General features: G+C 47.2%; 1 protein-coding gene across 1 annotated transcript in view; it reads left to right on the top strand.

Moving 5' to 3' along the window:
• rgs3a (regulator of G protein signaling 3a) overlaps nt 1-12,500 on the top strand; it is a gene marked incomplete at its 5' end in the record, with an annotated part of 134,096 nt that overhangs the window by 88,968 nt on the left and 32,628 nt on the right. The window contains one exon of the mRNA XM_080530162.1: nt 1,596-2,543. Coding sequence (XP_080386288.1) covers nt 1,596-2,543 — 948 coding nt within the window. The remainder of the gene's footprint in view (nt 1-1,595; nt 2,544-12,500) is intronic.

The following is a 12,500-nucleotide window of genomic DNA, read 5'->3' on the forward strand; positions in this document are numbered from 1 at the left end:
ACCTTCCGATCACAAGTCCAACTCACTATCCACTAGACCACCACTACCCCACATGTGAAAAATCCATTACACTGTGTGTGTGTGTTTTTGTGTGTCTGTCTGTGTATCTGTCTGTGTGTGTGTGTGTGTGTCTGTCTGTGTGTGTCAGTGTCTGCGTCTGTGTCTTTATCCCCATCGATCCGATCGGATGACGAGTAATTGTGGTGGGATATGGAATGACTCTTAATAGGGTTTTGGTGATATCGCAAATTTCAGCAGGAGTGTGTGTGTGCGTGTGTGCTCACCTGGCTACTTTTTGACTGTGTGTTTGTATCCATTCCCATACAGTATGTATGTGTTGAACAGCGTCCTTGAGAGGGGCCACATACAACTAGCATTAAAGTCTCCCGACACTTATCGAAACACTATCAAATAACAGTCTTATTTTGAGTCTTAGTCTTAATATGATATGATGTATAGATATGATAGATATGATATGATCGCTTTTTAACAACGGTCGAGAGAGGACGCTGGCGTTGCTTGTTCGCCGCTTCTCCGGCCGAAATCTAGGTGTGATTGCAGTATACAGAGTAGATTGTTCTACAAAGACACTTAGATTTAGATTTAGTAATCAAAAAATGTATTAGACCCCTATACTTTCTTTTATCAGTTTTTTGGTTTATTTTACTACTCGATCTTTTCAGTTTGTAAAGCATCTTTGAGTGTCTAGAAAAGCGCTATATAAGTCTAATGTATTATTATTATTATTGTTGTTATTGTTATTATTATTGTTATTGTTATTGTTATTATTATTAGTAGTAGTAGTATTAGTATTTTAAATGTATTTATAAAGGATGACATCCACATACATGCTAGCGACTGCAGGGAGAGGTAACAGCATTTCTAACTTATGTTTGAAATCAATAGGTTAAGTTTCTTGTTTATGTCTTACAGTGTTTAATGTATTCTGTATCCACTTGCTTCTTATTCTAAAGCCCTTTGAAGGTACACCCTATCTAATAGTAACAATAATAATAATAATAATAATAATAAAATAAAATAATAATAATAATATTAATATTAATACATAATATTAATAATTTTAATTATAATTATAATAAAAATACATTAGACGTATATATATATATATTTCTCGCGAGAAAAATAAGACCGGATTTTCCTTTAGCAACGTTGATGGAATCCTCCCCAGAGCAGCATGCAGCCTTCAGTCCTCTGCTGCCACGGCGTTGTGAGAGGATGTTGTTGACGTGCGTCTCTCCTGCCACCTCGCCTTCTCAGATCAAAGTTCAAAATAGATAGTCCTTTTTTTTAAGGGTAAAAAAACCTCCCAGTACTCCAGTACTGTTTATAGGTTGACGAACTCTGGGAGAGGAATCATAATCATCATTATTTATTTGACATACTGTTATATACTTTATTTGAAATTCCGGTGGCAGTATGAAATCACTGGAGATGCGTCATCCCCTATTTTGGAGATGTAGGAAATTAGGTTCAGCGTTTCAATCATTTCAGTGAGATTGAACAAAAACAATAGTGGTTGATGAAAACAATGCTAATGCTAACGCTAATCCTTGTGTGTTGTCTGTCCCTCCCAGATGCTGGAGCCCAAGGTGGACGTCCCTCCGTGTGACCTGGCGGGAGGGCTGCTTCCCCGGGGACCTGAGGAGGACCACCTCTGCTACCCCTCCAGCCCCTCTGAGCCCCCCACCCTGGGCAGCCCCCACCCCTCGGAGCTCCTCACCCCCCTGGAGGACGTCTGCGCCCTCTTGGGGGAGGAAGACGAGCACAAGGTGCCCCCCACCCCTCCCCCCTCCACCGAGGGAGAGGACTGCAAGAGCATGGAGGGGACCGACCCCGAGATATGGAGGGAAAGAGAGGAGGAGGAGGAAGAGGAGGCGGAGGTGGAGAGGAGGATGAAGAGCGTCGAGGCCGAGGAAGAGGGGGACGGAGAGAGGTATGGGGAGGAGGAGGAGGTGGAGGTGGAGGTGGAGGGAGGAGAGGTGATCTGTCCCCCGGCGATAGACGACGACAACGCCTCCGAGGCCCCTGACACCAACGCCCCGCCCTCCTCCTCTTCCTCCTTCGTCATCCCCGAGCTGCGTCTGGACCGCTCCTTCAGCGCCGACGCCCTCTCCTCCCCCAACTCCGACGAAGAGTACGACGAGGACGAGGACGACGAGGAAGAGGAGGATGACGAGGAAGAGGATGAGGACGAGGAAGAGGACAGCGACGAGGCGTACCTGGAGCGCAGCGACAGCAAGCGGCGCAGCATGGTGGAGGCGGGCTCCTCGGCGTGCGTGAAGCACGGGGGTGGCGGCCTGAGTGTCCAGAACTCCCTCCGCCGGCGCACCCACAGCGAGGGGAGTCTCCTGCAGGACCCCCGGTCCACCTGCTTCACCTCGGACAACGCCATCAACTGCCTGGACGCCGGGGGGCCGCACAAAGGGGGGTGGACGCTCCCCTCGCCCAAGACACTGAAGAAGGAGCTGACCAAGAACGGAGGGTCCATGCACCAACTCTGCATGCTCTTCTCTGGGAGGAAGGTCAGTACATGAGCCCACCTTCACAGCCACACACGCAATAACGCCTGGTTATCCTCTCTCCTTTTCACTTATAGTCAGCACTCGAGTTGAGGGGGTATGAGGGATGGAATCCCCCCTGAAATAAAAACAGTCAAAATCATCCCCCTTCTAAAACTGCCATCCCCCCTTTCCATCCCTTATGTCATTTTATCGATGAACATGGTATTACTGCTATTTCAACATTTAGTTTTGCGCATATTGAGTAAAATACTGTGGGCGTGGGGGCATGCACACATGCAATGACATTTTTACCAAGTCACTGACGCTGTGGGGATGCTAAAATTGTCCCCATATGATAAAATCCACCATCTCCCCTGATTTTCTTTTACAACTGCTTATAGTCACGCGCACGCTCACACACACACACACACACACACACTCATAAAACATGCAATTAGATTAGATTCAACTTTATTGTCATTGTTACAAGTACCAGGCAACAAAAAGCAGTTTAGCATCTAACCAGAAGTGCAAATACTCACTGTATTTTTTTAGAATGCTTGAAAATGTGTCTTGTGTCTTCACAGCAGAACACAATCACTTCCTCATACAAATAACATCAGGGAGGAAGGAGGTTCTGGCTCCAATACGCTCACTCACTTACTGACACGAGAAACGACACACGCTCCGTCACGTGTGTACACTGTAGCATAATAATGGGGAGCCTGGCATTGAGTGACACTATGCAGACCTTGCCTGGTCGTGGGCAGTGTTGCCAGATTGAACGTATTCCCGCCCAATTGGGCTACTTATGATCACACTGGGCGGCTTATAGACTGTGGTTAGGCTGGAAAACAATCCCATCTGGCAACACTGGTCGTGGGATGGATGCAGGGAAAAAACTCCTTCATGGACCTCATCCTCCTTCCTAGAGTTAGGGCGCCGTCAAGTGGTGACTTGTAAGCACTTCAGACAAGACTTTGATTAGTTCATGAATACAATTGGACACTTGCTGTATGCCGTGTCCCATTACTCTGAAAGTAGGCACTTGTACACTTCTCGGTGTGGATTTCATTGGGAATGGATGGGTGTCCATGATTGGATCAATCTGCTTTTAACAGCATGAGGGGAAACCATAGAGGTGCACGCTTCAGGAGAAAGGGTGGAGAAATTGGACAAGAAAGGAGGAGAAAGAAGATAGTCTTAATTCATTGCCTGCGCAAGCATGTCATATAAGTTTATATATATATATATATATATACTGTACGTATGTGTTACGGTACATGTGGGAATACGGTACATGTGGGAAAACTAGGGTTAGGGTTAGGTCCTACATCGACTTGGTACATGCTGGCATGTGTAACCCATGCATCCCGTTGGGTGGGTGGTACACCGGGCAATCCAGGATAACATGGTCTGCGGTTTGGTCCTCTGCGCCACACTCGCACGACGCATTTGGGGCCAAGCCCCATCTGTGCATTGATGAGCGGAAACGCCCGACGCCGGTCCGGAGACGATTGAGCCTCACCCAGGATAGCCTTGGCAAGTCCATCCCGAGGGGCTCAGGGGCGGCGACTGGGATGTGGTCGCGGAGTTTGGAGGTGTTAGCCTCCCACTCTGCGCGCCACATATAATCCGCCCATCCTGCCGCACTGATGTTGAGATCTCTGCATTGCTGCCTGAGATCCTGTGCGGCAGGCACAAATGGGTGTCTCGACTTGAGACGCCGGAAGGGCTCCGCTGTTATAGTGAGCCTATCATGGAGCAGATGGTTATTAAGCTCCACGGCCCGGCAGGCGAGACGTGCTGTGGCTCCCATGCGGCGGAGGCCTGCGGGCTGGATGCCTGCTAGGATGGGAAAGTTGTCCACGGGGGTAGGACGCAGGCATCCTGTCACAATGCGCAAGGCTTCGTTTATAGGCGAGTCGATGAGGCGGGTGTGGGCACTGCGACACCATACTGGGCAACCAGTCGCCTCATCAACGCCACACGAGCTGTTAACTTCTTGCGCAGTGACTCGAGGTGTCGGCAAAACGTGAGCGTCCTGTCCAATGTCACGCCGAGATAGATTGGCTCAGCGGAACATGGCAGGGGAGTTCCATCTAGGTGTACTCTAAGCTCACGTTTAGCCTCCCTGTTGTTAAGGTGGAAGGCAGCCGACACCGTCTTTGCCTCGTCCTTGGAAGGACTGATGTGGGCATAATGGAGAAAAAGAGGAGGAATTGATTGTAGGCTACCTACTGGCTACTGTAGTCCTCTGATGTACTGTCGTTGACAGTGCAGTAGCGAAGACTGTCCACTAGAGGGGGTGCTAGGTGTGGATCTCTAACTCTCACACACGCTTCAACAGTCCCTCAGCTCACACTCACCAGTCATAAACAAGCTGTAATCACTCTCTATGGCTGCCGCTCTCTCTCTCTCTCTCTCTCTCCCTCTCTCTCACACACACACACACACACACAGAGAAAGACGGAGAGAGAGAGAGAGAGAGAGAGAGAGAGAGAGAGAGAGAGAGAGAAAGGGAGGGAGCAGGATAGAGAGCTCCAGCTCCAGTCAGGCTGAGATGGAGCCTTAAATGGCAGTGTGTTTGCGACGAGGCGGGAGGAATGTGGCCAGCAGGCCCAGCGTATTGGTCTTGGCAGATCTGGGGGTGATTTTACTACCTATTGGCGTCACGGCCCTCGCACGATAGCCCTGAGTTTCCATTATTTAAAAGGCCTGTCAACCCTTACTCATAAATCACATGACATCTCTTGATCTATCTGCGTGGATGTGTGCGTGTGCGTGTGTGCGCATGCGTGCGTGTGTGCGTGTGTGTGTGTGTGTGTGCGTGTGTGTGTGTGTACATGTGCATGTGCGTGTGTGTGCGTGCGTGCGCGTAAGACCAACATGAACGACCTAGCACACATGCGCTGTATTTCCTCTGTGACTTATCGGGGGGGGGGGGGTCAGAGGTCATTGTGCCGTGCAGGCTTTCATTTCCAGTAAGGCTGTGTTTTTCTCTGCCCTCTCTCTGAGGTCACTCCTACTGTCTCACAGTGACTAAAGCCCAATTTATGCTTCTGCGTCGAATTTACGTGCGTAGCTTGCGCAAGGGCTCTCCCGGTTTATAGTTCTGCGTTGGTCTTTGCGGCTCCGCGTTGGTCGGTGTACTCATAGCGGCATAATAGCGATCAAAAAACATATTTTTGTTATGCTTGTTGTAAAGGAAATGTCTATAATTTATTGAAATGACAGTAAACTAAAATAATGAGATGGTTATCATAATTTTTCAAATCTTTATTAATAAGCAATTACAGAAAAAGTAAATGACATTTCTGTCATGACTTCCGCATTTACGAGAGAGCTACCAAGCGGACCAATCACATTTCTTATAGATAACTTTACATTAAATATGTCTATCATAAATATCATTGAACAGCCATGGGGCTCCCTGTAACTAATCATTTATTTCTAAATAAACAGGATTGTACATCTCGTAAATGTGAATCGCGCTATGGGAAGGCTGTGCCTGACGCTTCCATAGGGCGCTCCGTTGGAACGGTGTACTCATACCGGCATAATAGCGATTTTTTTTGTTATGCTTGTTGTAAATAAAAGTTCTATGATGCATTGAAATGACATTAAACTAAGATAATACGATGGTTATCATAATTTTTAAAATCTTTATTAATAAGTAATTACAGAAAAAGTAAAGACATTTCTGTCATGGCTTCCGCATTTTGGCCAACGGGAGAGTCGTAATCATGTCGTAATCATGTGCTACCAAGCGGACCAATCACAGTGCTTACGGTTGCGTAGGCACTGCCGCGTAGTTACATTTTTGGAGAGGTGCGCGTCAACCGACGCAAGCAACGGCGTAGATTATGCCGTCGATTTTACGCAGAAGCATAAATTGGGCTTCAGTGAGGAATCCCCCCCACACTCCCCGCCGTGCACCTTACCTACTGTTAGGTACCCCCGGACCTGACGGATATTATGTGATGAAAATGATTCTGCCGTGATTGAACTTCTGCCGGGGTCTGACCATTGACCAATGCGTTTCCTCCCTTTTCATTCGTTCTTTCCCCTCTCTGCCTTCCTTCCTTCCTTCAATTCTTTTCATTCTATCATCCCATTCTTCCATCTATCCTTTCTTCCCTTTTTCCTTCCCAGTCCTGCACAGTGCATGTTATCTTAACTGTTATATCGTTTTATATGATATAAATAATACATTGTGTAATATGTTATACCAAAGAATAGGACCAAGGCGGCGAATGAGAGCTACTGTATGTGATTACCCCATAGCCCTCTGGGTTAATCCCTTGCCTCTCTATTCACTGTCTCTTCTCCTTATCTCTCTCTCTCTCTCTCTCCCCCCTTTCTCTCTCTCTTTCCTTTCTCTCTACCACCTGTAGCCCGAGAATGAATGAATGAATGAATGAATGAATGAATGGTCTTTATTGTCATTGCTACAGTACAGGTACCAAACAACGAAATTTAGGAGGGGTGGCTCCCCTGGTGTTAGGAAAGAAAGAAAAAAAACTTTAAAAAAACACAAGAAGGGAAGGAGCTGGTTTACATAAATAAAGGCTATGTACACTATCCACTATACTATACTGTACAGATAGACGACTAGGGTTGTCATATTGCACATAGTGTTATTGCACATTTATTTAAAGTGTCGCAGTTTGCAGTTTGCAGGCTTGAAATGTACATATCCTGATTTTTTCAGTCCAGCAGCTGCCATCAATCCGTCCAGACTGTCCAGGGCCCAGAACCTAGGTCTTTGCTGTGTTCAGGGCCTGGACGGCCCTGGGGTAGAAGCTGTTCTTCAGTCTGTTTGTCCTTGCGGCCATGGTCCTGAACCGCCTTTTCGAGGGCAGCCGGGTAAAGTGTTCGTACCCAGGGTGGGTTGGGTCCCTGGAGATCTTGGAGGCCTTCCTGAGACAGCGTGTGTTGTACAGCTCTTCCAGAGAGGGGAGGGGGGCGCCGGTGATCTTCTGGGCTGTTCTCACGACTCTCTGTAGCGCTCTCTGTAGAGACAGTTCCCCTGGGCAGGGTTGACACCCCAGGTTGTTAGTCCTCAAGGACTGATCTCCTACCACATCTAACGGCTCTCAGCCTCTCTCTCTCTCTCTGACACGGCCCTAGGGCTAACCACTGTACAAACATCACCACTGGCAGTAAAGCTCTAGTGTATTTGGTTAGAATAACAATGCAAAATGTCACAGATGGAACATATAGTCTATGACCTTCCGAGAGGTGAGATCATACAGAGTTTGGGTTGATTCATGGACTGTTTGTGAGTGAAACAGATTTTGCAGTTGACAGGTAGGGATTGAATCAGCTGGAATGAATTATTCTGGGATAAGGGTTGATTTGATATATCTCAGTATATATCAAGTGTAGACCTTAAATAAACCTTGTCAGGTGGCTTTTGCTAGACGTTTTTTTCTTCTTGAGAGGTGGTCTTAAAAACAAAAGCGGGAGCGTAGATCCGTCAGCGACACCTCACCGTTGTCTGTGGGAGCAAGGCATTGTGGGTTATTCATAGCCTGCTCCCCCGCGGACCGAGGGGCGTGCTTTCCAAGGATATCAGAGACACCTCATCGCTTAGCGATTATTGCTGTGGGTTACTTAACAAGACAGTAGATTAGGGTAGGAAAAAGTGGAGACGGCGAGGTTGTGATGGTGGTGATTGTGGAGGGGGGGGGGGGGGGGGGGTTAGGGTCCAGTTGAGGAGGAATTGGAGATGTGTAGGTCAAATGAAATCTGCTCAAATAAAGGTGTCTCTCCTCTCCTCTCCTCTCTTCTCTCCTCTCCTCTCTCCCTCCCCCCCTCTCCTCTCCTCCCCCCACCTCTCTTCTCTGCTCCTCTCCTCGCTAGGCAGTGTTTACTTTCTCCTTTAATAGTCCTGATTTACACTCTCTCCCTCTCTTCTTTCCACTCTGCTCTTTTTCCCCTCACCTTTGGTGCCGCCTCACACAGCAGAGAGAGAGAGAGAGAGAGAGAGAGAGAGAGAGAGAGAGAGAGAGAGAGAGAGAGAGAGAGAGAGAGAGAGAGAGAGAGAAACAAATAAAAAGAGAAAGTGAAAGAAACAGGTGTCAACCAAGTGCTGGCCTCCATCCGAATGTGATGAGACACACCAGCGAAAAACACTTCCAGAGCCCAAGGCCAAAACAGGTTAAATCATTGTGTCTCTGTCTTTCCATTGGCCCCTTCCACATCCCCTTCCCCCTGTCTCACAGAGCCCAGAGACCAGGATGTAGTGGTCCAAAGAGATCCATCACACTCATATACCTGTCTGGCTGGTGGCAGCAGGATAGTGTCTTTGGGTTATAGTGGTGGAAGGTGTTTTGTTTTCTTCTATAAAGGGCATCCATAGCATTCCAGAGGACAGGTGGCTTAAGGTTGCTGAACGATGCAGGGATTCATTAGTACACACACTTTAATTGAGTTGTGTGTGGTCATTCGCTAGGTTGATGTGGTTTGGATGGCTGGATGGTTTGAAATCACTGGGTAAACATCAGAGATCCTACCAGATGCAGGGACCTCACAGAAGAGTTGTGTTGTGTTTACTCAGACAGCCATGTACAGTATGGTCTTCCACTGTACCCCCCGCAAGAGCACACACACACACATACACACTAACCTGAGAAGAGATGGTGTGCAGTGTGTGTGCGTGTGTGTGTGCGTGTGTGCGTGTGTGTGTGTGTGTGCATGTGTGTGCGCCCGTGTGTGTGCGTGTGTGTGTGTGTGTGTGCATGCGTGTGTGTGCGTGTGTGTGCGTGTGTGTGTGCGTGTGTGTGTGCGTGTGTGTGCATGCGTGTGTGTGCGTGTGTGCGTGTGTGTGTGCGTGTGTGTGTGCGTGTGTGTGTGCATGCGTGTGTGTGCGTGTGTGTGTGCGTGTGTGTGTGTGTGTGTGTGTGTGCGTGTGTGTGCATGCGTGTGCGTTTGTGTGCGTGCATGCATGTGTGTGTATGTGTGTATGTGTGTGCGTGCGTGCGTGCGTGTGTGTGTGCTTGCGTGTGTTTGTGTGTGTGTGTGTGTGTGTGTGTGTGTGTGTGTGTGTGTGCTTGCGTGTGCTTGCGTGTGTATGTGTGTGTGAGTGTGGCTTTGACAGTGATGTGTGAGTTTGTTCCTCAGAGACAGCGGGGTACAGACACCTCACACTGAGAAAGATGGATGAAGGAAAGTAAGATGAGTATGGCGGTATGCACTGCTCCATCCTAGTTTTCCATGGGCTCAATAATGACATAACTGTTCAACTGCCTTCATGAAAAATCAATGATTGCGTGACACACGTGTTTGTGTGTGTGTGTGTGTGTGTGTGTGTGTGTGTGTGTGTGTGTGTGTGTGTGTGCGGTTAGGTCATGGTGTGTGTCTGTGTGAGACGACCAGAACACCATGATGTGTTCTTCCCTGTTCCTCAGTCCAGATAATAAATAGCATAGAGAGGTCCAAATGACGAGAGAGAGAGAGAGAGATAGTGTGAGATACAACTGGCAAGAACAGAACAAAACAGTTAATCTGAGTGCAGAATATTTGCTTCTGTTCTCTAATGTCATTTCTATCATTATTTAAACAGTCTGCACCTACGTACAATAGCCAGATGGAAACAATAAAAAACAAATCCTACACAAGTAGCAAACTAATATTTGAAGGACTACTTGACATCAACGCTATGCACTTTCAGGGCAAGCCTCTTGTTTTGCTTGGCTTAAATACACTCAAGCAGACATATTCCATTGAAAGTTATGGCTCCTCAAAAGCGGTCTGGGATGGTATGTTGCAGTGCCCAGTTTTTCAGTGATGTTGTAACTCTGTCTTTTGGTTGCAGCATTTACCTCATTCAACCCTGTGTGGCCTGTCAGTCAGTCCATTGTGTGAAGCCAAATCACTCAATATTAAAAGGGGTATCAATACACATATGGTTACGTAACTACATCATATCTCATTGGGTTCTGGGATGAAATTAACCCCCCCAAATAAAACGTAGTCCCACAGATACTTAAAACATTTTTTTATTGAGTTGACGATAAAGGCTTTCATCAGGTTTTTGGCCGTTTTATTGAAGACATTGAATTGGTCATGACAATGAAATGAGCGCTCTCCTCTGACGACCTCTGTTCTTTGAGCGGCTGTGACTTGTGTTCTAAAACTCTGTTGTAATTCCTCAGGTCGTTGCTAGAGGGCGCAAGTGAGAGAGTGTTACCCCCACCCCACTGGTCATTAGCACTGTTATTGTGACCCTTGCAGTGGTCACAACAGCCGTTTAGCCAGTCCAGTCAGAGCAGGGCAAAACACACAGGGCTAAAAATAGCCCTCCGCTGCCAGAAGGAGTTGCACAAGAGGCCCAGGGAACGCCTGGAATATCTAGATTGTTGATAAGAACTGTTTTGTTTGGGGAAGCTTCGAGTGGTGGCGGTGGTGTCCAAGTTCAAGGTTGACACAAAATGACCGTCACCCATGCCCCGTTCTCTCCACGGCTTCCTTTGAAACACTTTTTAAATTTTGTTAAAAATAAATGTTTACATTTGTTTGCCTTAGTTCTGTATTTGTTTGTTTTGAGTGACGTCAGCGATGGTTACAGTACTGTTTGGCAGAGCGCACCAGAAGAAGAGCGTACCACCGCTAACAGCGATGATGCTGGGTAAACACTCCAGGCCTGTTCTGTTTGGCTCCGGGGCCGGCGGCGGGGACAAAGGGTCGAGAGGGTTCAAATCTCATGTGGGACACTGAAGAGCCCCATGCATCTCGTACAACTCTGAACGGAACGCGTAAATATTTGTGTAGAGAGTGAACTGAGTGAGTGTATGGGACGTTCTACCCCACCGCCACCTATCAAGCCCGCCTTCAGAAAAGCAGAAGAGTTTTATTTTTATTTTTTATATGGTGTACATTTTAATCTCCTGTTTATCTTTTCAGGGCTTAAATCGTGGAATCAGGGCTCGTATTATTATTAGCTCCGGACATGCTGGTGGAGGTTCTTCATTGGGCTCCTCGCTTTTTATTACCGTCGCTAATGGTTACGGTATATCTCAACTCGCCATCCGACTGTCCAAACATGTGATACAAAACATGAGCCAGTGTTTCTCTAGGTCCCGACGTCAGCAGGTTTTGGGAAGGGGAGAATGGGGTGGGTGGGTGTGTGTGTGTGTGTGTGTGTGTGTGTGTGTGTGTGTGTGTGTGTGTGTGTGTGTGTGTGTGTGTGTGTGTGTGTGTGTGTGTGTGCGTGTGCATCTGTGTGCGTGCGTGCGTGCCGTGCATGCGCAAGTGCACACTCAGGCATCACAAGCCAGCCACAGCTTACACCTGCGTCTCTTAAAGTCCCCCTGTACAGGAGTCAGACCATCACAAGTAGAGCCCACCCCTTTAATCCTGGTTATTGACCCTGTTCCCGGAGTGCTCCAGACAGACACGCTGTTCCAGAGAGCGATGTAGCCTGCTAACACAGACACCTGCTCCCAACCCCCTCTGCACGCATTAGACTAGATTGAGATGAAGGCTGAAACTGATGCAGTAAATGGAGCTGGGATATATATATATATATACACTCACTGTCTGAACGCTTTATTAGGAACACCTGTACACCTTCTCATTCATGCAATTATCTAATCAGTCCAATCCTGTGGCAGCAGCACAATGCTGCTTTAGATGTATATGTTCTATGCTATATGATGGCTACTGCCTGATGTCTGCATGTTTGTAGCATTTCTCTATTGTTTTTTGTTCTGCTATGTATATATATTGTACATATTAGTTTTTGGTGTTTCCTGTCTCATGAACACTTGTGTATGTTTGTGTAGTCCACTAAATCTAAGACTACAATTCCCTTGATGCTTAGTCACTAGGTGCCATTTTTTACACAGGTGTTGTGCATTGGCTAAATCAAGTGATTTAATCAAGAACCCTTAACACCACTGCGTTCACTTGTCTGCTTTATGCCTGAAGAAGGTCTATGACGGAAAGCTTGCAATAAACAAAGTTTTTTCT

This window comes from Nansenia antarctica (genome assembly GCF_963989245.1).
Source record: "Nansenia antarctica genome assembly, chromosome: 4".
In the NCBI taxonomy this organism is placed as follows: domain Eukaryota; kingdom Metazoa; phylum Chordata; class Actinopteri; order Argentiniformes; family Microstomatidae; genus Nansenia; species Nansenia antarctica.